The 26,071-nt window shown below is 47.3% G+C and overlaps 1 protein-coding gene across 1 annotated transcript; it reads left to right on the top strand.

Moving 5' to 3' along the window:
- The first annotated feature begins 1,820 nt into the window (after positions 1–1,820).
- On the top strand, positions 1,821–25,970 carry LOC146797864 (E3 ubiquitin/ISG15 ligase TRIM25-like). Its single transcript, XM_085627719.1, has 2 exons — positions 1,821–1,978; positions 22,544–25,970. The coding sequence occupies exon 2, from the start codon at positions 22,552–22,554 to the stop codon at positions 24,250–24,252; it is 1,701 nt and encodes a 566-aa protein (XP_085483845.1). The 5' UTR covers positions 1,821–1,978; positions 22,544–22,551; the 3' UTR covers positions 24,253–25,970.
- Positions 25,971–26,071: the final 101 nt, after the last annotated feature.

Here is a 26,071-nt window from a genome sequence, read left to right as displayed (position 1 = left end):
GGAGAAGCCGCCTCTGCAGCTCCGTTCCATGAACCAGCCCATGGAGCGTTAGATCAATGACACATCCTATTTATATAAACAGAAACTGCAACATTCGTCATTATGTTAATTTTCCTTTTTCAATCATATACATGTAGCCCAGATTTTTTTGTTTGAATTCTAGCATTTGTAGTCCTGTTTATCCCCACTGTGACTTCAAGAGAAGAAGACCACAATGCAGACCTGGACTTGATGAAATACGCACGCATGGACCTGGGAAACTTGAGAGGTTCTCAGAATATAAATAAAAACCTAGCTTCTCAACATAAACAAATGGATGCCCCTATCTCAGGACGGATAAACGGTAGACTAGATGGATGTAGTTCCTCCAGACAACTTGATAGGCCGTGGCTTATCACTGCGCTACTTTCTGGTGTTTTGGAAACACAGAAGTAAAGCCTGAGAAAAGAGAATGGTACAAACTAGTTATATATAGGCAGGGCTCTTACATTTCCCAGTTCTTAGGGTGAATAACTCATCCAGTCCCATTTATTTTATTTTCATTCTGGTACTTGTAGTTCATAATCCAGTACCGTAAGTACCAGTAATAAAAGAAAATGGAGGGGGTGAGGTGCTCTGGCTTAGACTTGGAAACGTAAGAGCTCTATTCCCAGTTGGCTATGTCACAGAGGGTTACCACATTGCTCTTTTTATGAGGTGGGGGGGGGGGGTTCTTTTATATAGTGCGAACTTGACTCGAAGGTATCGGAGCGTTTTACATGAGCACCAGTAGTGTTACAGACGGGCACATTCATTGTTGTTGGGCACGTGGAGATTAAGTGATATGGCAGAATCACAGGATGCTGAGCGTCCCTGTCGAAACTCGACCCCTAGTTCCCCAGCTTGGAGGTTGACCGTTCTAGCTATAAGGCCACATCTGGGGACAACACGCATCCATTGATGGGCTTTCCTTTTGCAATTCATTAGTCCTGTTGATTGAAACATGCAAACAGAGTTCACGTGCAGGAATGCATTGCTTTGTTACGTAAAAACCTTGGGTTGGGGAGAAGATGCCCTATTGATATGGAGTAATACGGCGACCCTAATTTTATACCAGTTAATTTTTAGCCCACCTTATTCTGCAGTCTATTCCTTGCAGACCTGCATATGATATGAAGAGTGAAGCCGAATGCAGTAGAGCGCAACATGCAACTCACACGTTTATCATTTCCATTTGTGAGTAGCTCAACCAGAAAATGCTTTTACTTGCCATTCTGGGATAAATAATTCTACTATTAGTCCCAGAAAGCTAAGCAAAGCCATTGCGCGGATGGACTACTAACACGCTGCCCTGTTAAACTTGAGAGCCTTGCAAAATGTTGCTCACAGTCAAATGCTTTGCTACACGTGACGTTTTGGATCACTTTGCTTTGCATTCTGGTCATAGTAGTTCTGCTTTGCACCTCAGCCTTCTGGCTAAGGTCGAATTTAACAACGGTTCTGCCAAATGCTTCTTGGAAGCCACGACAGAATGCTATCTTCATACCTTTGCTATTATGGAATGGTTTAAAAAATACTGTCCAGCACCTCGCTGTTAACAACGAGGTGCATCATGTTCTGAAGAGGGACAGAAGCTTGCGTTTTTGCAAAAATAAAGGGAAAGAAACTCCACATGCACCACATCTAACTATCAGAAATGCAGGGACCGGGCCCCAAGGTAGCGAGTGGCCCATTTCATCTCAATTCGTGGCTGTGTTTGTAACTACAAAACCAGGACCTGAGGGGAGGGGGCAATTTCCTTGCTAGCATTAGGGCCCATGGAGCGCTTGCTACGCCACTGACCGGACAGCAAACAAGGCCTGGCCGAATATCTCACACCTGACATCATTCAAGGCTGCGGGCGTCCTTAAAGAAGTACATCTGACAGGTTCGGTCCAATGGGTGTGCCGAGTATCACGTGACGTCACACAGCTCCCTCGGCTGTGCGCTTGTTTTCAAGGTAAGAGATTCCATTCTGCCGCCTCTCTTTTTCAGTCTAACTTGCCAGACCACCAATCTGTACTTTCGTCCATTTTCTCGCGAGCCAGGGCAGGCGAAGGCTGGCATTTATCTTGTGCGGTTTTTATTAAAGCACGGTGCCGTTGTCAACCCTTGAGTTGGTGATAAGGTTTTGTACATAGTTCTATCAGCAGAAGATGCTGCAAATAGTTGTTTTTTTCCTTTGTAAACTGAACTTGACATCCTACTAAAATCTTACCAGTGTTACTGGAATCATGTGCTTACAAATGAGGCATTTATAATAAAAATAAAAAAAAGACCTATGAAGAGAGTCCACGCAGCTCAGTATTCTTATGGTCCCCGTTGTTGTCTATGATGTATACAAGGACTAAAAGGGGCAGGATCGATCGGCGGTCTCAAATTTGCTAGATTCATGCACGAACTATTCGTCCAACCATGGTTTCTGCTTTGAATTCTGGGAATTGTAGTCCTGTATTATCTCATCGTGAAGACGAGTGCCAGAATGCAAAGTAAAAACCTGGACTGGTGCACCACTCGCTCATTGACATAGGGAACTTGAGTGCTCTGTGTAACTACAAAGGTGTCTCCTAGTCACAAGGAGACGACTGCCTGGGCAGGTTTATGCTATCCAGGAGTGCAATGCTGCCCCTTTGGGCAGGGCTGTCTGAACTCTGCCTGCGGAGAAAACCTTCTAGCCGGAGGAGGGACTCTAGGTCAGGCTCTGAGGCACCAACGTGTAGGACACTGGAGCATTCGGCGTCCACAAGCAGCTGGCAGACTTGCCCTGGAAAGGACGCCCAGATTAGCAAGGCCCCCTTAAGCTATGTCATCACAGACAATGTGTGAGTGAGTCAGAGCGTAGGTGTCTGGTGAGTTGGTGAATGTGTATGCGGCTGTTAAGGTATTCTGGTCCTATGTTCGGTAGGGCTTTGTATGTGGCGTGAGAAGCTTGAATTGTCTGTGCTTGTGAATGGGGAGTTAGTGAAGCTTCTGGAGATGGGGTGTGATGTGGGATGTCGAGTAGGAGTCTTGAGGCGGTGTTCTGGATGGCCTGGAGTCTGTGTACTAGTTGTTTGAAGATTCCGGAGTACGAATTGTTGCCGTAGTCCAGCCTGCTGGTGATTGAGTGCTTGTGTTATGCTCGGTCTGGTGTTCTGAGGCAACCATTTGAAGATCTTTTGCAGCCTGTGTAGGATGCAGAAGCAGGAGGTGCACACTGCGTAGACTTGAGCCATCATGTTGAGCTTGCCCTTTAGGATGACCCCTAGATTTCTTGTGTGTGGATTTTGTTTGTAGCCCTGATGGCCACCAGGTGAAGTCCCATGAGGAGGTCTTGTTGCCAAAGACCAGTACTTCCGTCTTGTCGAAGTTGAACTTCAGGCAGTTGGTTCTCATTCAGTCTGCTACCATTGTTATGCAGTTGGTGAAGTTGGTTCTGGTGGTGGTTGTCTTATCCATCAAGGAGAGGATGTTGTGGGTGTCATTGGCATTGGAGATAACAGTGATGTCTTGTGATTGAATGATGTTGGCAATTTGTGTCACTTGTATGTTGAAAAGGGTGGGGCTGATGCCAAGGAGTGGCAGCCTGACCCTCTGTGTTCTTCCTGTGAGGAAGGAACAGATCCATTTGAGAGCAGATCCTTGTATGCCAATCTTGTGATGTCTTTCGATGAGTGTTATGGGCAACCTTGTCGAAGGGTGCGGAGAGGTTGAGCAGGATGAGGGCCTCTGTTTCTCCTCAGTCCATGATCATTTGAATGTTATTGGTGGCCACAATGAGTGTTGTTTCAGTGCTGTGGTTCTTTCTGAATCCTGATTGAGTGTTGTCTGGAAGATGGTGAAGTTTGAGGAGGGTTGTGAGTTGCTTGCTGATGGCTTCTAACTCACTTTGGCTGGATAGGGGAGCAGGAAGATGGGTCAGAAGTTGCTCAGTTGATTCAGGTTGGCTGTGGGCTTCTTTAGGAGTGCTTTGATTTCTGCAAGTTTCCATTCATCCGGGACAATGGCGGACGTGATGGAGGTGTTGATGATATGGCGCTGATTGGTGATGTTCCCAGGTTGTAGATGTGGTGGGGGCATGGGCAGAGGCGCAACTAGAGCCAAATTTCGGGGGGGGGGGCTGAACTTTAAGCAATAGGCAGAGTGGAGCTGCAGGGGCTCTTAGAAGGGGTGAAACAACAGCAAGGCCTCATTAACATGCAAATGGTCTTTTAAAGACCTGTGAAGTGCTCAGGTGCGGCTGCTTTTTTGCCCGGGAAGGTGTCTCATCCCGGGCTGCCACACACGACGGGGGGGGCTGAAGCCATTTGAGTCCAATGGGTGTTGCGCGCCTGGGCATGGGTCCGTTGGGGCCCAGTAGTGGATGGTCTGTAAGCTTGCTGCTGTGTCGTTTTTGGTGAGTGTTGTCCATTCCATCAGGTGGCTGTCTTGGTTGGTGGTGGTTAGGTTAGCAATGAGTTCTCTGGTTTGGGCTGGTGTGTGTAGATGTTTGCGATTTTGCTGTGGCAGAAGTTGGATAGGTTTTCAGAGTTTTTGGGAGGCAGCGATGTTGACAGTGGCTGAGGTCGAGGTAAAATTCTTAATGATTGAGACGACCTCCTTGCAGCTGTTGGAGCTTTCTTTGATGCAGTCCACTAGTGCTTTTTTCTTGGTGTCTCTTATTCGCTAGTGATAGTGTCTGAATGCAGCCTTATCAGTAGTTCTGTCGGTGGTGTTGTGGCTGGCTCCCCATTTCCTTTCTAGCTGTTTAGTGTTTGATATCTCAGAGGTCTTCTGTGTACCAACTGGCCTGCTTGTTTGATGTACTATGCTTGTTGGGTTTGATGGGTGTGAGGGAGTCCGTGCAATTCCTTAACCTATAGATGCCCTTGTCGAGGTTGCCTGTAGGGCTAGGTTGATCCGTGCTGATGGGGCTGAGACAGCCTGATTCTGTGATCTTTGCCCCAGCTGCAGCTTGGAATGCTGAACCTGCTAGTGGTGTTAACTTGAGGTGCTTTGGTTTGGAAGTGGATGATGGAGTGGTCAGTCCATGGGAGCGGTATGGTGGAGTTGCATTTGATGCTGTCTCATGTGGTGAAGATGCGGTTGTGAGAAGCTGACCTGGAATATGATGTCCACTAATGTAAGTGGGCACCTTGCACCAGTTCAGACAACCCTTATGGTGATTTTAGACAACCTTAGAAAGCTCTCCAAGTGGTGCCTGTGGAGAGCAGACTTCAGGCTTTGTTCAGAAGGAGTGTAAAGCAGCTTCATTTACCAGAATGCAATCTTATAGTAGAGATGAAGTGAAAAGAACCACACCAAGTATTTATAAACGTATCTATTTATTATATTATACTCTCTAGTACGTTCCAATATCTCCAACATGGAGATAAACACAATACTTTAGCCAGTGGCAGCTGGTGACATGTGAAAGTGGGAGGGCATAAAATTGTCATACTGCACTGCGGCAAGCAAGCGTATTGCACGAGCCTGAACAACCTGTTTTGAAAAAAGAGAGGACAAATGGTGCATTTTCAAGCAAATTTGAAGAAGCAGGAAGGTTTATAAAGCAATACAATTGAATTATTTATCACTTAAGAAATTGCCAATTCTTACGAGCTATAGAGGACAATATTTGCGTATGCGGATGCGATCATTAGCCCATATACAGCAAACTGTGTTTTTTTTCTTTCTTTCTTTTTTTTTTCAAGCTGTTGTTCTTCGTGTGGAAAACATTCCAACGCTAACCATCTTTGGCTGGCAGCTGGGGAAAGTGGCTGTATTTGCAAATGTGGAGGCAGGCATACAAAACATTTTTCGAGTTGCAGGCCGCAATTATTGCACTGGAGTTTCATGCTCTTGACGGGCCCGGTTTGACGCACCTTTATGCCGTCCTGGAACAGGCCGCCCTTTCTTCCCCCAACTGCAACCCAATGTTTCATATAATCATATCTGTATGTGTCAGCGAGCTATCCGTGTCTGTGAAATATTTTCATTGTCCAGTTCTGCTGAGTGCTGTTTTGGCCAACAATGGCAACATTGATTTTAGAATCTGAGAATAAAGTGCGCAGAGCAAACTGTGAACAAAAAGCGACTCCTTTCAACAGCAGTGCACAATGGTCTTATCTAAAAGCGCACATCCTTACTGTTTCGAACAGGCCCCGATCAATAACCTTCATTCAATCAATTTTATTAGTCATTTATCAGCGACTGTACTTGAGGATGGATTTTCCGACAAAGTAATCTCATCTTCTGCTCACTTGGTTGGCAGATAATTAGACCTGTTGTGTGTCCCAACAAGTGCGCCTTGTTTGCCAACTTACCGTAAGTTACCGGCGCACTAATTAAATCGAAATGCCATACTGAAAACTTGGCAGCTATGAATACGAGAGAGGCCCAGAAGATGGCAGTGCGAGACTTTGACCTGATAAACACCCAATAGCATAAAAACGCAGGATCAAACTCCACCCTTTTGTGCTTGAGTCATTTGGCAAAAGGACATCTAAGGTGGGTGACCGCCCGCCATTCTTACACTTGAATCTGTAATATTGAAAATAAAGATAGCTCATTTATCACGAATTGCACAATCTAATTTGACACAGCTATTTATTTTGGGTCACCGTTTAAGAAAGGACGCATTGTGGGGGGGTGGGGGGGGGTCAAGCTATCCTGGCTGAAGAGGGGTGAAACCCCGAAACCGGTCCTAGGATGCTTGGTTCCAGTCCAGGGAGGACCTGGCTTGGCAGTTAGGGCTGGATTGTTCCCATGGGGCACAGGGTCAAGACTGATTTGCATATGGCTGGGTTCAAACTGGAATGGCATGGTGAGCAAAAAAACAATGGATTTAGGCCCAGATCTCTGTACTGGGGTGAATGTATGACATTGTTCTGCATTCTGTCCATCAACTGTTGTTTTTACAGGAATCAAAGAAGGAGCAACGTTGGGACCAGCAAGGTCCAGGGTACTCACCAAAGGCAGGGGAGTCAGAGCAGCCCCCAAGCAATCGGGGGAGCCCAAAAGAAACAAGTGTGACCCTCAAGTGGGCCCACAGGCCGGAGGCACTAGAGTCGTGAGAAGACCTCCAAGCAGTTCACCAAAAGATGCAGACCATGATGCACACGATGTGATGTGGCTGAAGACTCTGGTCACTGGAGGTGCTCGAGGTTGGGGCTACTTGGAGCCCAAAGATCTTCATGCAAAGGATCCAACAAGCTTTTGTAATTGCAAGTTGGATGAGGAGCACAGGGGTTCGGTTATTGCAACCCCTACGAGGGATACTGGCCTCAAACTTGGTAAGAGGGCAGGACAGGCCTCAGGAGCTGTGGAAAACCACCACCAGTGTTGCAGAGCCCAGAGGAGCTCAGGATCTGCAGACCGATCGGCTTAGTTGCAGTGCCTGCAAATGCATGGGAATGACTCCTTCACTCCAAGGGAGATTTTCTTCAAGTGTTTTTGATGCTTCACAGGCATTGGAAGGTTCCTGTATGATGCACAGACGAAGCAGCAGAATGGAAGGGAGATGAAGTCGGGCCCAAACGAAGTCCAGATTGCCCAGACGGTAGAATGCAGTGGTGTCTGATCTGAATGTTATCCCACGACAAATCTAGTTACCTACACCCAGGTAAGCCCTTAAGTACCCTAGGGAAAGGGTTGGGAAGGGACCAGGGGAGGGTCTGGACAGGGGAGAGGTTACTCCTGTGTCCTTTGTCCAGTTTTGTGCCAGAGCGGAAGCCAATGAATCCCAGAACTGGTTTGAACTGGACTATGCATGGGGACACCAAATGTGCCCCTCATGCAGACTTTCTGGTGCTGGCAAGTGCACCCACCCGGTCCCAATACACTATATCCTGTCTAGGATGCCTATTGTTCCACCTTCCTCTGCTCGAGCTTGGCTCAGCAGCAGGAGAACAGACATGTGTCTCTGGTCGGCAGCAACCATTTTGTGCTGTCTGGGTCTAGAAGGTTGGCAACGGGGACCATGAGAGCCTAACGGTGGGCTCTTCCCATGCTTGTAATCATACCTCCCACACTGTTTATGGTGTGGTGGTATGATTCCAACATGTTTGATACCAAACATGATGGGACTCGTTGCAGCAGTTTTTGAGATGGTCATCGAGTAATTACCCGGTGTCCCTCAATATAGTATATGGCTGCTTCACTGACAACCCAGGAGAATGGACTCCATAGGCTGCCGGGGTGTCCTGCTCATGCAGAGGCACCCTCTCACTTAGAACCAAGCACCCTGCCTTCAGGATTGCAAAAGGTCTGCTATATGGGTGACTTATAGACCTGCTCATGGCTAAGAGTTTGGGGTCCCAGTCCAGCTCACTCACCCAGGTGGTTCCTGTCCGAAGTGGTGACTTGATCGTCGTCATCGCCTACTACTCTGCTGGAGACCAATGGTTTCAGATTCCATCTGGAGCGACACATAGGAATAGGAGCGCCCTGGTGAATGTCTATTGTGGCTCTGTGGAAGCTGAGGGTAAAACCTTACACATACTTCTCACTCCTGCTAATTGTTGTTCCGTGGAGATTCTGCATCATCTGGAAGGGGCTTGCCAAACTGGATCCCCTCCGAGTCCTGGGCTTCAGACCTGCTGGCCAAAATGGTAAGGCTTGTGAGGAGAACTTCTCGGGACAACGATATGGGATCTTTCAGGACCGAAGCTGTGGCCAGGTCAAATTTAGCCTGATTCAGAGCCACAATATACATTCTCCAGGGCGCTACTATTCCTATGTGTCACTCCAGATGGAATCTGAATCCACTGGAGTAGTAGGCGATGACGAAGGTCAAGTCACCACTTCGGACTGAAACCACCTGGGTGAGTAAGCCGGACTGGGACCCCAAACTCTTAGCCATGAGCAGGTCTCCAGTCACTCTCAGAAAAGAACCAGGTATTAGAAGTATGACTTTGACCAAGGAGTGTTGAGATTGGCACTCAAACCGGTGTCCCCAAAGGAGGGCCCACCCTCACACCTACTAGTGATTTGTATAATGCCTCGCTGTTTACTGTTTTGTGAAGAAAGAGACCCACATGCCTCCCACATGCGAGGGTGAGATACCCAGTCTCAAAGGGAGTTAGGAAACCAACATCTGGGCAAAAATGGTACCTTAAACCAAAGAGTGATGGTTTCTAGTTCCAGATGAGTATACGAAGGAAACCGGGATTTTCCCCTAGTATAAATGAGGTTGTTTATAGGTTGCCCAACTATCTTGCCAGTTATGACGTCCACTACCCCCACAGTTCTGTTTTATCAATTTCCCACTTGCAGCAAACAAAATGTGCCTAGTAAGTCTGTATTAGGGAATCGATTGGTGGTTGTTTAATGCAGGCCACAAAACCAATTGTTTAATTGTGAGCCATCTTTGTCCTTAAGGAAAAAGTAACCATTTGAAACAATGTGATGCCCTTGTTTACATATTCAATCAACTGCTTTATTTAGGACCTTTCGTCTTTTTCTGCGTAAAAAAAAAAAAATTAAATTTCTTAATTAATAAATTCGCAGTTGGGAGTAAATAACCTACACAATTTCTAGTTTATAAACCAAATCCCAACTTCAAAACATATACATGAACATTTCTTTACTTTAAAAAACAAAATCAAGTTAATTTTCCCCCACATGCTTTTTGTATTCTAAGCGACTGTAAGAACACCACATGGAGCATATTGCGTCTAATTTGTTAAGTAATATATTGTCATTGCTTCTTGGTGTGAATGCAGACCAAAAGCGCTGAAAAAGGGAACAAGCCATCTTGAGTGAGTTCCCTTAATGGTCTCAATAGCCTCAGTATCGCCTCAGTGTCGCATGTGCATTTTCTTGATCGGATTACAGATTTTATTTTGTCCTCCAGTTTTAAGGAAGTTCAGTAAAAGCATTTTCAGTCCTCATCTAGCATCTAGCGAACAGGTTGGAAAAGATCTCCTGTTCTTTAAGTACCATTTATTATCCATGACATCCTTGCCTTCCAAACATTTATATAACTTTGTTCCTGGGCTGGCCTCTAAGGTGCTTTCAAGCTTTAGTCCCACAACCATCTTTAGCTTCAATTAATACTTTTATAGACCTAGTGAATCAGTGGTTGTTATACTGTGGTCCGCGGACTCCCTAGGGGTCTGTGATACCTACTCAAGGGGTCCATGGCTGGTTAGACAATTAATAGCAGCTTTAGAAAGTATACATACATTTAAAAAATATATATATATATATAATAATTTGAAAATGCTAAAACGCTTTGAAGATGTGTAGGAGTTTTAAATTGTTTGCTAATAATTAAGTTGGTGTTCTTATCTTGATTTGTGGGGGCTGCTTAAGTACAGGAAAAGGAATCTAGTATGGATGACTTCAGACCGCAAATGAAGCACTGGTTAACCCCCACAAGCAATAGAGCAGGGATTGTAGGAAAAATACAACATGATATGCTTGTGAAATAAAACTACCTTTTTAACCACTTTAGCCTTCCGGTTAAAATTTCAATTTCTGCATATGTTTTTGTTTGTAAATTAGATAAAACATTTCACAATTTCTGTGTTTGTTTGATGTACATTTGTGTTTTTGTGTATTGTTTTGAGGTTCAAATCCTAGAATTTGTTTAGGTGGCGGTGTCCAGTTTCCAGTAGTGAATCACCAGGGGTCCACAGAAGACAAAATGTTAAGAATGGCTGTCGTTGATGATTGTAGCCAATACTGATCTAACCCCAGGGCATGCAATGTAGGTTGGACATTCGTGACCCATATCTCAACCCATATTTATGGGTCCTCTCAGTTCTGTTAATTCCCACTAGCCGAGTCTATATAAAGAACTACAGACTTTCTTACATAGCTTCAGCAAGTAAACAAATGATTTCAAAATTATGTTATGTTTGACGGCTTTAATGTCTAGCTCCATTCTTAGTTACTTGTGTTGTGTTCCTGGGCGTAGCAGCAAGAAATCTATACTGACCTTATTTTCTGCTACCTGTGGTTTCTTGCTGTTACTGTGGCTCTAGAGTTACCTTCTCTAGGCAGCAGAGGATACAGCCTTGATATTCAATGTTTCCTTTACAACCTTCATACTGTAACATCTATGTCTAGCTTTAAAGGTTTTAATTCCAATCATCACCTGATAAAGTACTGTGACAGATTTCTCAATTTGAGAAGACCAACTATGCGAACGGACACACCGAAAACTACATACGCAAAATATTTCTTTGCTTCACTAATTCTCCTTTAATCTTAAATTGGTGCTTGCCTGTCCTTTTGCCACCGACAATTATAACCTCATTTTTAAACTCTTTTAAGTTAACACCTTCAATGAGAACATATTGATTAGTTGTGGTGGTTGCGGTTGGGACTGCTGTGGACACTCATTCACACTTGCCTCGCCTACATGCCATCAGGTATGTTGAAATTAGGTTGCATTGTCCATTCTCTGTGTAGTTTGGGCCACATCAATTTCCCGTGGCTAAAACAAGAGTGGGCTTGTGGTTTAAAAAAAAAAGGGGATGGAGGGTTGCACCAACAAGCAGAATATCTGGAAAAAAGAAGCACTGTAATTTACCCAATATTGACACGAGCAGATAAATGTACATTCATACTAAATTAGGTGTAGGTTGGGCCACTGCAATTTCCCAGTGGCTAAAACAAGAGTGGGCTTGGGGTAAAAAAAAGAAAATAGGGAGGGTTGCACCAACAAGCAGAATATCTTTAAAAATAAGCAGTGTGTCAAGGTTGCCCCTTGTCTCCTTTGCTCTTTATTCTATCTCTGGAACCTTTCCTTCATTCTCTTAGGTATTCACCTACTTTCTGTGCCTTTACTCATAAATCTATTGAAATAAAGTATACTGCCTATGCAGATTATATTCTTTTATATGTATCTAATCCATCTAAGTCTTTGCCTGCCTTTTGTTGACCTTCTATCCTCTCATGCTGCCATATCTGGATACAAGTTAAATTTTTCCAAATCTGAGATTCTTCCACTGAATAAATATTGTCACAGAAGTATGTTCGAAGTGATGGACTTTAAATGGAATACTAATTGCATCACCTGTGTAGGAATTAAATACTCTGCTTCTATAGCTAAAACTGTTCAATTGAACTTGGATGATGTCTTATCTAAAATTTCCGCAATGACAGAGAAATGGTCTCCTTTATTTCTGTCTTGGTGGGGTCGGTTAGATACTTCTAAGATGATGATGTTGCCGGTAATTAATTTTTATCTTTCTATGTTGCCACTTAGACTCCCCTTAAAATTCTTCAAAAATCTTAACAGTATTATGAGTAAATTCCTTTGGAACAATCGGAAAGCACGTATCTCTCTTTCTGTTCTCTCCGCCCCTAAAGATAGAGGTGGAGTTAATTTTCCTAATTTTCGCCAATACCATTCTGCATTTTTACTTCATCAAGTTATGCCCTTTTTCTCATCTATTGATAATCCTCCCCTGTAAGTTTGGCACAAATTAGAGGAATCCATCATTTATCCTTTTCCTCATTAGATATTTTTGTTCATCCTCCCCGTTCCTTTAAATCCCCTACTATTTCATATCTTATATCTATTTTTCACCCGATACGTAGTAAATCATGTTCTCCGTTTCAGTTGTTTTTAGACTCTTCTATCTGGCATAATAAATCTATTTAGCTTTCCGCACGTACCATTTTTTCTTTTTAAAGAATGGATTATCAAAGGTGTGTTACAGGTTAAACACTTATTGCTTAATGAGCTGTTGCTATCTCTTCAGGAATTTCAGTCTAAATATAATGTATCGGTTGCTTCTCCTTCAAAATTTGAGTCTCTGAGACAGATTGTTACCCAACAGCTCTCTCTTCTTTCGGATTCTTCCTCTTCCGATTCTTTTACTCAAGCGTTCTCCTTTTCCCCTGCTGTTCGGGCTTCTCACATTTATAAATTCCTTTTCTTCCCTCTATCTCCTCGCCCTAAAAGTAAGATTGAACTTTTATGGGAAACGGATCTACAACATACTTTTTCTACTCATACTTGGGACTCTATCTGGACTCTGATACATCACACTTCCTGCAACGCCAGTACTACTCAAACACTTTATTATTTTTATCAGAGACTTTATTTAACCCCGTTAGCTATATCCAAATTCAGTCCTGCCCTATCTCTCAACTGCTGGTCATGTCAAAACACCCCTGGTACTTAATTGCATGCTTTTTTCCTATGTCCTAACATTTCCACTTTTTGGACAAAAGTTTGCAGTTCTATTGCCTCAATTTGTTCTTTGACTTTCCCCTTTGATATTACTACCATTTTTTTGGGTAGTTCCTCCACATGCTGGGTAGGTGGCCGTAAAATTGGCACTTTCATAGATATGGCAATTGCTTCTCAGGTTATAATCTCGAATTGGAAGGATGCCTCCAAAGTTTACTTTGCAGCTTGGTGGAACAGGCTAGATAGAGCCTTTGTAACCACATCTCAACAGCTTATCCGCAAGGAGACTTTTTGGTCTCCCCTCACTAATTATGTTTCCTCTTCTGCTTTACGGGCCAATGCTAGTAATTTTGTTTTTCAACCACCATGAATTTCTCTGTTTATTCCTTTATATGATTTGTATATTTAAATATTCTATATTCATTATTGCGTTGTTGTATTCTATATATTACAAATCATTGGACAGCTTTATCAATTATTTAGTATGTGATTGACCGTACCCTTTTTCTATTCTCTTCTCTTCTTTTCCTACTTTCTCTATAGCCTCCTCCCTTTTCTTCCTTCTTCTTTTTCCTTCTTTTCCTCTTTTCTTTCTTTTCTTTTCCCATCCCATACAAAAAAGCAAAATCAAAAATGCTAATTTAAATATGGTACTCTGTGAATATGTTTTCCTTTTATGGTTTAAATCTGTTTTATTGATTTTTAAAAAGGCAAAGAACAAACAACAGGACCTCATGCTCCTGAAAGACCGCACAATGCAGACAGTTAGTGTCGGCTATGGTAGCATTAGTAAGTAAGATGCAAGGAGCGGGTCAACAACAAGGACCCTCAGCAACCAACGCAAAACCCAAAAATCTAAACTCTCCGTTAACCCCCCTGACTCTCCCACCCCCCTTGTCCACAGTCTATGAGTAGAAAATAAAGAAAGGAAAAAAGGACAGTCCCCGATACACGCAATTCAGCGTGGCCTTCGAGGCTTGGGTTTCGTAGGGAGTTGAGTATCCGCAAGGGGGAGGAGCCTGAGGTACCGGGAGCATGTTAGCTCCCGGAACTCCGTTGTAAGCAGAGACAGAAAGGGCCGCCAGAGCTCTGGGAATTCCTCCCCCTTGTCCACAAGAGAGAGGGACAACTTCTCCAAGCCCAAGATCTTCCACAGCCGCTGTAGCCAGCCCGAGTGCGGAGGAGCCTGGGGGGAGAGCCAATGTGCTACTATATTCTGAGTGGCTGCCCCTAGGGCAATGGCAATGAGGCGTCCTCTCCGGGAGTTCAGGGGATATGTTAGCGGGTTGGGTAGGCCAAGGAGGACATAGGCTGGAAAGCGAGGAAGCTGCGTATCTAGGTGAGCATCTACTTCATCTAAAATTGTTGCCCAATAGGACTGGATGCGATCACAGCTCCACAAAATATGCTCCAAAGTGCCCACCTCCCCACAGCCCCTCCAGCACCTATCACTAACGCGAGAGTCAAAGCGGTGGAGTCATTCCGGTGTATGATACCGATAGGTGGCGACCTTGGTCAGCGTCTCTGTTAATCCTGCATGGTACGCCGTGTGTCGAGCTCTGTAGTATATGCTGTCCTATTCTTTATGAGAGAGAGTCCTCCCCAACTCCCGCTCCCATCTTGCCCGTCCGGCGTTATAGGTGAGGGTAGTATCTACAAGCAAGTGTTTATATAGATCAGAGATTAGTTTTTTATCGGAAGACCGAGTAATCAGCCACTTCTCATATGGGGTTAAGAAGCGCTGAGCCCCGGCTTTGATTTGTGGCTGAAGTGCCCAGTGTCGGAGTTGTAAATATTGTAGCCGATCAGACACCGGAACGCCATGGTGTGTCTTGACTTGTGGGAAGGATAGTATGCCCTCTAGATCAAACAAGTGCCCCAGGGACTGGCAAGAGGTAAGACGCCAGCTTGTAAATGCCCTAGGGTCCAAACCAGGGGTGAAATCTGGATTGTCAAACAACGGGGTCATGGGGGAGGGAAATGTGGTTAGCCCATGTGAGGTAGCAGTGCGGTCCCAGGCCTCCAATATAGTGCTCGTGATATAAGAGGCGTAGAGGTTGGCCGGCCTATGCTGCTTCCGGAGAAAGGGGATACCCTGTAGGGGCTTCGCCGCAACCGCCTGGTCCTGAAATAGCCAGTGCTTTTTGGATTATAAACGGCTCCACTCGACTAGATAGCGGAGCTGTGCCGCGTAGAAGTAGAGCTGCAAGGACGGTATGCCCACCCCTCCCTGTTCCGGGGGGAGAACCGCAATCTCTTGCTTAAACCGAGGCCTGCGCCCCTGCCATATAAAATGTGCCAGGTCGGACTGGGTTTGTTGAATCCAACCTGCGGGATGGCGCAGCGGAAGAGTTTGGAAGATATATAGGATTTGGGGGAGTATGGTCATCTTGACAGCCGCGATTCTGCCGAGCCAAGAGAGGGCATAGTGCTTCCATTTGCCTAGTTCCCTGCGGACATGAGCTCGAAGCCTGTCGTAATTGGTCGTTATGGTGGCTGGGATCGTTGGGCCCAACTGCACCACCAGGTAGGGGACCGTAGTGTCAGACCACTGGAGAGGGTGCTCTTCCTGTACTCGGGCTAATGTGGTAGTGGACAGTGAGATGTTTAAGGCGGTTGATTTATCCACATTAATCTTGAAGCCCGAGGCTAGGGCGAAGTTATGGAGCTCAATGAAAAGAGCCCGCAGCGACTGGACGGGGTCAGTGAGGGAAAGCAGAATGCCGTCCACATACAAGCTGATATTATGTATATCTCCCCCGAATTCCTGCTATAAGAGGATGTTGTCTAACTCTCCGTGCCAAAGGCTCCATGTAGAGCGCAAATAGGATAGGTGAGAGGGGACATCCCTGGCGGGTGCCCCTCTCGATGGGGAAACGGGAGGACGTCTGGCCATTTACCCGGACCGTTGCCCGGGGCATGTGGTAACAATTCAATATCCGGGTGCGCAACTTTTCCCCAAAGCCAAACCGGTGCAGGAATTGCTCTAAGTAGGGCCAGTGAACCCTGTCGAAGGCTTTTTCGGCGTCAATCACCAGTAGCATATACTCCCCCCTGCGTGCGGGATGCTTTTTCAATAAGATGGAGTACCCTCTTCGTGTTATTGCTGGTTTGCCGTTGCGAGATAAAACCTGCTTGATCTGGCTCCACCAATTGAGTCATGTATGGGGCAAGATGCTAGTGTATAATTTAATATCCATGTTTAACAAGGAAATCTGTCTATACGCGCCGCAACTTGTAACGTCCTTACCGGGCTTCGGTATAACAATAACCGAGGCCTCCAGCATTTCTTCCGGGATCGCTCCCACCTGTGCAAATGTGTTAAAAAGATCACGCAGCAAAGGGGCTACCTGGTAGCAAAAGGCTTTATAAAAGGCCGCAGAGTAGCCATCCGGGCCAGGCGATTTGCCGAGGCGGAGGCGGGATATAGCCGCGACCACCTCCTCCAGTCCAATATCTCTGTCAAGGTGAGCGGCCTGGTCCGCAGTCAGAGCAGGTATCTGAGCCGCTTCTAAATAATCAAGGCTATGCGACATATCAAGGGAATCTCCCGAATACAGCTTAGCATAAAACTCGCGGAAGGTCTCTGCGATAGAGCTATCATCTGAGGTGAGCTCGCCTCCCGACTGACGGATGGCCTGCACCCCTTGCCGCTGCCTCACTTCTCTGAGTTTGTGCGCCAGAAGCCGGCCACACTTGTCACCCCCGGTATTGTAAGAATGGCGAAGGCGGAGGGCCGCATATTCGGCCCTGTCCTGATCCAGCGCCGCCAGCTGTTTTCATTTTGTACAGAGCGGGCGCCAAGCCCGAGCGGCCCCGGTGCGTTGGTGCATCTGCTCCAACTCCGCCACCCTTTGAGTGAGTTCGGCCCGTTTCCGGCTACGCTCCCTGTTATCTGCAGTGGAAATTGCTATGAATTCTCAGCGAAGGACCGCTTTGAGGGCAGTCCATTGAGTCGCGAGCGAAGTGTCCACGTTAGCATTAATGGCTAAGTAGTTCACGATGGCTACTTTAATCTGATCCACCGTGGAGGCGCGGTGGAGCAAGGAGTCACGAAGACGCCAATGCTGCAGCGGTAATTGCGTGTGGGAGCGAAAAGGAAGCCATGACCGGCGAGTAGTCCGATAAAGACGCAGGGAGAATCTCCGCCTCCGTAGCTAGTGTCTGCAGAGGGGCGGGGCACAGAAAATAATCGAGTCTGGCATAGGTCTTATGAGCCCCAGAATAAAAAGTGTATGTGCGGCTCGAGGGGTGAAAGCGTCGCCACAGATCCACCAAGCCCAAGTCACGAATATGAGTCAAACCAGACCGAGAGAGGGCCCCCACTTGACTAGTGCGCTGGAACGAGCGGTCGACAACGTTGTCAAAAACTAGATTCAAATCTCCCCCCAGCAACAGGCGCCGCTCCGAGTTAGCTGTTGCTTCGGTGAGTGTGTGATGTAGGAATTTATTCTGCCCTTCGTTGGGAGCGTACACTGAGCCAATCGCGAGGGACACCCCAGCCACCAGGAAATGGTATGTAAGCAAGCAACCCTTAATCTCAGCACCCTTCTGAAGGAGTTTACCCTGAAAGGAGCAGGAAACGAGAATTGCCACCCCGGCTGATTTAGTGGAGCTAGAGGAAAAAAGCTGTGTAGGGAAGGCTCTGGACTTAAGCCTATGGTGATCCTTGGCAAGCAAGTGGGTCCCCTGTAAGAGGCAAATATCGGCAGCCGAGTGCTCTAGGTAGCTCAGGACAGCCCTACGTTTAACTGGGTTATTCAATCCCCGGACATTGAGGGTCAACACTTTAATCGGTCTACTTGGCATCTAGCGTGCAAAAAGGGAATGAGTGATAGAAAGCGCAGCAGGGGTCCTAGGAGAGAGCAATGTGAGCAGGAGCGGACTGTGACTGCCCAAGGTACGCTCAATGGTACATTCAAAAGAAAACGTGGACAAGGGGGACCCTCCCAATAACAATAAAAAAAGGGAAAAGAAGAGGAACATAAAACATCCTGTATACCCAGGAACAAAATATCCCTGAAACCAAACCCAAACGGGGACAACCAGTCCCGTTAAGTGAAAGAGTCCGTCGTCCCAGGACAACTGGTCAATCAGCCACATAGGGGTCTACGTGAACCAAGCGGAGGACCCACTCCCCCCGCCGCCCCCTCCCCCCCCCCCCAGCAGAGAAGCGAGAAGCAGATCCGGCCCGGTAGGACAGTCATTTCCCTGTCGCGTTCTCTGCAGAAAGAGCCTCAGTAGCCGCAGAGAGGGCCGCCTGCTGACCTTTAACAATCTCTGATTGGGGCAGCCGCCGAGATCCACGCCGACCGCCCCGGCGCCGCCATCCCGCCGGGGACACCTCGGTATTTGATGCAGAGCTGCGGGCATCATCTTCCTCTGTGGGAGCTGCTAGACCCAACACCCGGCATGCCTCCGCAAGTGAGCAAATCTGATAGTCTGTCAGAGTGGCGAAAAATGAGGCGAAAAGGGTGCCCCCAGGAGTAGGAGACTCCTTGTTGATGGAGATGTTCAGTGACTGGGCGAAACTGGTGGCACCGCTGCAGCGTAATCAGGGCTAAGTCTTGATACAACACTGGGGAGTGTCCCTGATAAACAATGGGGTGAAGTGACCGCGCTCTTGTGAGAAAGGCCTCTTTAGTACGAAAGTCCTGGACACACACCAGGATGTCCGCTGGTGGCGCGTTAGGAGCACGGGGTGGCCCCACTCTATGCGCCCTGTCCAAGACCACCTCGGTCTGATGGGAGTCCCCCAGGATGTGGCGAAAGAGGCCCTGCGTGAACGCGAAGAGATCTCGGGTGTCCTCTGAGGCCTTGACCCCCCCCTGGATTCGGATGTTGTGTCTCTGGGACCGGTTTTCCAAGTCCTCTAAGTGGGTCTGGATGTCGACATTCTGGTCCCGAAGTCGAAGCACCTCCTGCTGGAGCATAGAGAGCTCCGTCACTGTAGTGTCACTTCTCTCCTCCAAAGAGGCCACTCGTTCTCCCACACTGTCAACATCTCGACGAACCTCCCGGAGCTCCGCGGCAAACTCCGCTTTTACTGATTGAATGTCCTCTCGTAGCATGAGAGAGAGCGATTTAAGGAAGGCTTTAGTGATAGGTTCATCCCCAGTGGATGAGGGGGAGCGCTCTGCGGGAACTTCCGGAGTTGCGGCCGCCATGTTAGGCGTGGATTGCACTCGGCCGAAGATATCCTTAAGCGGCTTCCCCTTGCCGGTCTTGGCCTTCGACATTCTGTTGGGCCCTCACACGTGACCGAGGCGCCGATCTCGATCGCTGAGCAGATGCCCCCTAGAGCAGCGCCGGCACTGCCCTGCAGCCGCAGCGCCCCCACCAGACATGGTGAGGGCCGCGGCCCCTTCACCGCCAACCCGTAGGCCGCCCAGCGTCCAGGCCGCCACTCCCAGGCACTCCCCTTCTGTGGTGCGATCCCAGCTGCCAAAGATGTCACCTAGAGTCACTGTAGTGGGCGCCGAAGAGAAGCCAGCCAAATCTTTCCCACTGCTAGGCCACCACAGGCCCCGTACCCGGGACTGGGCTGCCTCCGGGTCCCTGCCGCTCACTTCAGGCTCCACTGCGCCAGGCCAGCCAAACTCGCCTCCCACGTAGACGTCCCCCCAGGCGGATCAGAGAGGGTTAATGCGCTTCGCAGGCCCACAAGGCAGGGTCTGTCTTGAGTGTCCGATGGGAGCTCTGGGGGGGGGGGCACCACAGGACTCTCAAGCTCCCTGGCACCCAAGTGCCGCTTGCTGCGTGGCTCGTGCCTCCACGACGCCGCTTGGCTCAGACCCCACACTCTATGTCTCCTACCTATTTCGCCAGCTTGGGGCAGTCCGTCCTGGGGGCGTCGCCTCCAGTGATATAGGGCTCCACTGCGGCCCGATGTAGGCAAATCAGCGCAGGCAGGGCCGTGTCGCTCCAGGTACCTCCGGCCGTCCAGGGGCCCCGCCGATGAAAGGGGCGATGGGCCCAGGACACCTCGCAGTACGTCACCCAGGCGCCAGGCCTCCCGATCCCAGAGGCCCCGAGGGATCCCGCAGCGTGCACCGGACTCTGCCGCTGCAGTCACCTCTCCAGCAGGCTCCACTCTACTACAGGCCGGGGATCAGCACGACCCGCTCCGGCCCAGTGCTTCCCCGTCGCTCCTCCTGCAGGCACAGGCCCAGCTACCCAAGGTCGAACATCACGCCCGCGTGGCACTCCAGGATGGCAGCAACATGGAGCCGCTCCGGCGTCCCCAGATGAACAGCAGCCGGTTCCGACCCCAGCGCCCGCCCAGTCGAGACCGGGCCGCACTCCAGGCGCCTTGTGCAAAGGAATCCTCCGACGAGCGGGCGGGGCAGCGGGACCGCAGAAGGGAAGGCGGGGGCAGGAATGCAGGCCTCGGCGATCCCAACCTGGACCACCGCATCGTCAAGGCCGCCCGATCGCGGGCGGCTGGAGCTGCCACGCCGCCTCTCTGGATCGGGATCTCCGCTCACCATCGCAGCCCGGACCTTGTGTCTCGCTCAGGTCCGGAACGGGCGCGCATCGGTCCCCAGGGCCAGACTACGTCTTTCGGGCCCTCAAGGGCCAAGCTACGCTGTAGTGGGTGGACGGCGGGCAGGAGCCGATGAGTGAGAGTCCTATCCACCCGCCATCTTGGCCACGCCCCCTATGTTTACCTTTTATAATTAATATCTTCTAGTAGTTTATGATGTATTAGATTATTCTCCTTTTTCCTTCATAAGTAGTTTTACATGTCACCTGGTGGATTTATTATCCATAGTCTTATATCTTTGTACCACGTTTTCTCTCTTTGCTTAATAAAGCTTTTTAAACTTAAAAAATAAATAAGCACTGTAATTTACCCAATATTTAAGAGCAGATAAATATACATTAATATTAAATTAGGTCACACAATTGAACCTACAGGAAACTGTCAACATCCCAATGCATATCTCCTCTGGCCTCCTGTTCCTGACATCCACCTGGTCCCAGGTAGAGACCAGGACCCAAGTTCACACATCTGGTGAGAAGGCAACTATGCAAAGACTGATATTCACACAGCGGGTTATTTCCAATTGGTCTCCAACTCCACAACCACCACAGATAACAGTTCTCCACACTACATTGGCAGGCAACCCATCTGCCACTTGCACACAGCCATGTATCTGTGGAGGACACACAAACAAGGGAATCATGACTCTTAAGCTCTGCTTATACTCCATTCAATCAATGTAACAGTAATAATAATTTCTATTGTAAATGTATCCATGATTCTGTTTTTTTCTCACAAAACTACTACTGAAATTGTAATGTTTTGGTTTTAGTTCATGACTTTAATAATTCTCTTCGAAAAATATGTATTCAGTTAAACTACTAATTGCTAATCTTGTATTTCATGCTTTGTTTTTAAAATTAAATAGATATTTTGTGGTGCATCTGAAGGTAAAGTCCCCCACAAGTGTATAAGGGGGAACTGGTGTCTTTTAGGTATGACAAAAGCCAAAAACTTTGTGTGTGCATGTGTCCGTGTGTGTGTTCGTCCGAACGGCCTGCCTCCTTCAGTAACTGGTTTCTTTGAATCAGGACTCTTAAATCATTGGTTTAAGACCTTGTCAGTGTGGTCTTGGATTAGCCCACAGGAGTATTTTTCTCTTACTGTCTTTCTATTGGATGTTTGGGTATATCCTTCCTCTTCCATTGGGATGCCTGAGGTCCTATTTTACATCTTGACAGTATGGTCACACATGCAATGTTTTAATCCTGCCTTCCAGTGTCTATTAACTGCTGCTTCTTTTTTACACCTTTTTTGTTTATTTAAAAAAAATGTTTTTATTAATCCACACCTGGTGGCAAATAGTCCTTTGCACACTAGTTCTTCCACACAGAACTGATGTTGATGTTTCAAATGTTCCTAATTTAGGGAATGCCTATAGAGGGTTGTTCAAGAAACCAACCTACTTGTGGGTTTCCTGCAACATAAATGGCATTCATAACATTGCTCAACCCTTCGTAGGAAGGCCTGATCATCCCCTGTCCCTTTCGTTGCCTATAGGACCCATCTAAGCAAGGAGACTTAGCTAGGCTTATAAAGCCCCTGTCTGCATTCTCTTTCATTGCCTTTTCTCTTTCGGCCCCCAGAGCACAGAATAGACAGTGAGGTGACTGCAGACCTCTACCCTCTAATGTTGCCTCCTAAGTAGCAGTTTGGTCTAGAAATTCAAAAGGGACCCAGAATCATCCTGAAGATAATGGACAGTGCAGCGTAACCTTTCTGAAAAGTGCCCCCCATTCGTTCAAAGCACTCTGGTCGCATGTAGGATCACCAAAGATCTATCTGTTGAAGATTTAAATTGAGTTCTCTGATTTTATCCTGTTTTTCAGTGACATAAAAATAGTAAATGTATCTGTCTCTTTCTACAGTTTGCAGAATGGCTGCTTCTCAAAGAATGTCACTTGCCGATCTTGGAGGGGAAATGAACTGTTCCATTTGTCTCACCGTTTACCAGGATCCGGTGAGGTTGAGTTGTGGACATGACTTTTGCAAGAGCTGCATCCGAAACACCTGGGATCATCAAGAACTGCCTGGCTTGTTTCGCTGCCCTGAGTGCAGCAAAACCTTCCACAACCGACCTCACCTGAGGAGGAACTGGAAGCTGAGCAACATGGTGAACTTTTACCGTTATACGCGTGTCAAGAAGGAGACGGGTCCTGCACTTTCTTGCACTTACTGCCTTGGCTTCCAGTCCCCAGCTATGAAGCTATGCCTGCAGTGTGAAATGCTTCTTTGTGAAAAGCACCTGAGGAAACACAATGAAAGAGCTGCTCACGTCCTAGCTGATCCTGCTACCCCTCTTGAAAGCAGACAATGCACCTCCCACGGTGAGCTCCTGAGTTATTATTGTGTGGATGAAAATGACTACCTCTGCGTGTCTTGCTGCCTACTGGGCCAGCACAGAAATCATAAGATTCACCTGCTGTCTGAAGCCTCTGATAAGAAGAAGTCTATGCTGAGGGCCACCATCCAGAAACTGAGTGCGTGGAAAGAAGACACCAAGCAACGTATTGACCAGATGATGGAAAACGTCCGGGACTTTAGCAAAGAAATCGCTTGTCTGAAAGCGAACGCCTCTGCTCTATTCTCTGACATCCGCAGGCAGCTCACCATCCGGGAGCAGCAAGTCCTAGAGAAGATTGATGCTGAGGAGGCCAAAACTGTGCTCCAGATGACTGCTGCTATCCAGGAGCTAGAGAGTGACCAAGCTGTGTTCACGGAGAAGATTCTGCAGCTTGTGGAACTGTGTGCTCTCCAGGATCCTCTGGCACTGCTGCAGCTATTCAACGCTTCTGATGTGGAAGACAAGGGGGGCAGCAGCTTTGAAGATGGTGTTTTCTCAAACACGAGCTTTGAAGATCACCTCCAATTTAACGACGGTGAGGATTGCAGCCAGAAGGATTCACCAGGGCATGATCCGAATATTTGTGACATGGCTCTGGCTAAGAAGCTGTGCCTGGTGACCTTGCAAACTGCACTAAATAATTGTTTGGAAATGCTACCTCAATTGAAGTCTAATAGAGGCTTCAATATCCAGGGCACCACTGATCTGGTCCTGGATGTGTCTACGGCTGCTTCAAAGACTGGTTTGGTTGTGTCTAAGGATCTGAAAACTGCCTCACACTCCACAGGAAAACGTGAATTTATAGTCACCCGTCAGCAGTTTACGGATCACCCTCAGGTATTAAGTTCCAAGATCTTTCCTGACTTTGGCCAATACTACTGGGAAGTGGAAACAAGTGACACCGGCCAGTGGGCTGTTGGAGTGGCCTATCCCTATATTCAGAGGTCGGGAAAAAGCTCTGCACTCGGATGGAATGCAGAGTCCTGGTGCCTGCACTGGAATAATGGATGTTTGACTGCACTGCACGCCTCCAACTGTTGGGTAGTAAAAGGAGCATGTCCGAGCCTACTGGGCATTCACCTGAATTGCGATTCTGGGGAGTTGTCTTTTTACAGCATTTCTGATTCCATCGTACACATGCACACCTTCACTGAGGACTTCACTGAACTACTCCACCCAGCTTTCTTGGTGGACAAGGGGGCATCGATTAAAATTAAGTGCTTGCCATCTTGAGGTCAGCTTGGGAGTCATCTTAAATGGATTTTGTTGTCATTTGAAATTTCAGAGCACTGGGTTGTTCTGTCTCGTATTCTCATCACTCACACTGTATGACATTGTTTTCATCAGACGCTACTATCCTAGTCTGTATCCCATGTAAGATAACATAGTATATAAAGAATTGAAAAAACCCTTAGGGCGTTATTACAAGTTTGGCGGTCCCACAGTGGGCGGTGCAACACACAGCCTGCTGGGACCGTCAAACCCATTGTTGGACTACCAGCCAGATCAGGAGTTTTCTTCTGGTCTGTCGGGTAGTCCAATGGTGGTCTGGGAGTGGTGGTCTGTCAGGCTCATTAAAGAGCCTATCAGGCAGATCGCCACACTCAGAGTGTCACCTGCACGTTCCGTCATACATGTCACACTGTGCAGGAACTGGGGGTGCAGATTTACAGGGGGGCACTACATGTGCCCCTTGCATGCGTTCCCTGGCACAGAGGCACAAGGGGGACCTGTTGCCTCACCGCCACCCTTTTTATGGTGGTGCGACTGCCATGAAAAGGGTGGCGGTGATGCAACTTAAAATATGCTCAGCGGTGCGGCTGCAGCACCGCCAGCATATTTTGGCCTCGAACCACTGCCAGACCGCCGCAGGATCCTTGATCCGTGGCAGTAACAGCGGTTCAGTGGCGGTCCAACTGCCACACATATAATACTGCAGGCAGTCCCGCAGTGTGGCAGTGGTCGCACCCCCATCACAACAATGGTGGTCTCATGGACCACCGTAGTTGTATTCACGCCCTTCATCTAACTTTGTTTAATTGAATGGCGAAAACTGATGCATTTCTTTAAAGCAAAAACATAGTGAATTATTAACAATGTACGGTTCAGTGCTGGAATCAATAAGACTAAATCTCAAGTCTTTTTAATATTGCACAAAGGTACCAGAGGTAAGGCTGGTGACATAGTTGCTGCACAATCCAGACACCCTACGTTGGGTGGTCTCGCTTATACGACTAAAAAACTATGACACTGGCCACAATCTTGCTTAGCTGATAAGTTTGCCCTCACATTTTGCAGAAAATACGTGCACACCTGGTGGTCTTACCAGCATTGCAAAACACTGTTCACCAGCTGAGGCCCCGCTGTGGTGTAGACCATAGTCTTGCACAACGGATGAGGTTCCCCTTACTATGCTGAAGAGAACACGTGTGCACACCTGGGGAGTCTTGATCTGTGTAGGAAGAGCACTCTTATAGAGCTAGTACCACTCTGTGATACAGAGTGCAGTCTTGACAACTGATCTTTTGTGCCACCCTCCTGGGAAAATGCAGCGAGAACCCCTGTAACCCCTTGAATCAAGGGAAAATAAATGGAACGGTCCAGTGTTGGTTTCAAGGGGACCGCCCTCGAGAACATATTCCACGCTGTTCCAAACATGCATCTAGAACATCATCCGTCCTGATAGTAACACTGTTTTGGGATGCTCCCCCATATTTCAAGGGCTCTTCTGTCCTGAGAGTGTCTGTTACGGTTGTTTTTACTGAAAGTCATCAACTTACATTAGAAATGGTGATGAACCACTAATGTCGCGGCGGTGTATTTTTCTTAATTTTTTTTTAATTTCTTTTCTTTTTTAATTCGTTTACAAAATGGTGGTAAAACAGCTGTGTGTTAATGTAGCTATGATATTTATTTTATTGTATGATTAATTAAAATCATTACAAACTCAATTTCAACGATTACTGTTAATTAGCATATTCTGATCATAACTGCCATGTACAATGATTTGCTTCAACATCTTTCTATTGTGAATGTTTTTTTCTTATAAAAA

Source organism: Triturus cristatus, chromosome 9 (assembly GCF_964204655.1).
Source record: "Triturus cristatus chromosome 9, aTriCri1.1, whole genome shotgun sequence".
NCBI classification, from domain to species: domain Eukaryota; kingdom Metazoa; phylum Chordata; class Amphibia; order Caudata; family Salamandridae; genus Triturus; species Triturus cristatus.
Note: the sequence above shows the minus strand (reverse complement) of the source record. Positions and strands in the feature narration are given on the sequence as shown.

Bases quoted from the DNA above. Each gene is read 5' to 3' on its own strand.
- LOC146797864 (XM_085627719.1), top strand. From the start codon at position 22,552: ATGGCTGCTTCTCAAAGAATGTCACTTGCCGATCTTGGAGGGGAAATG.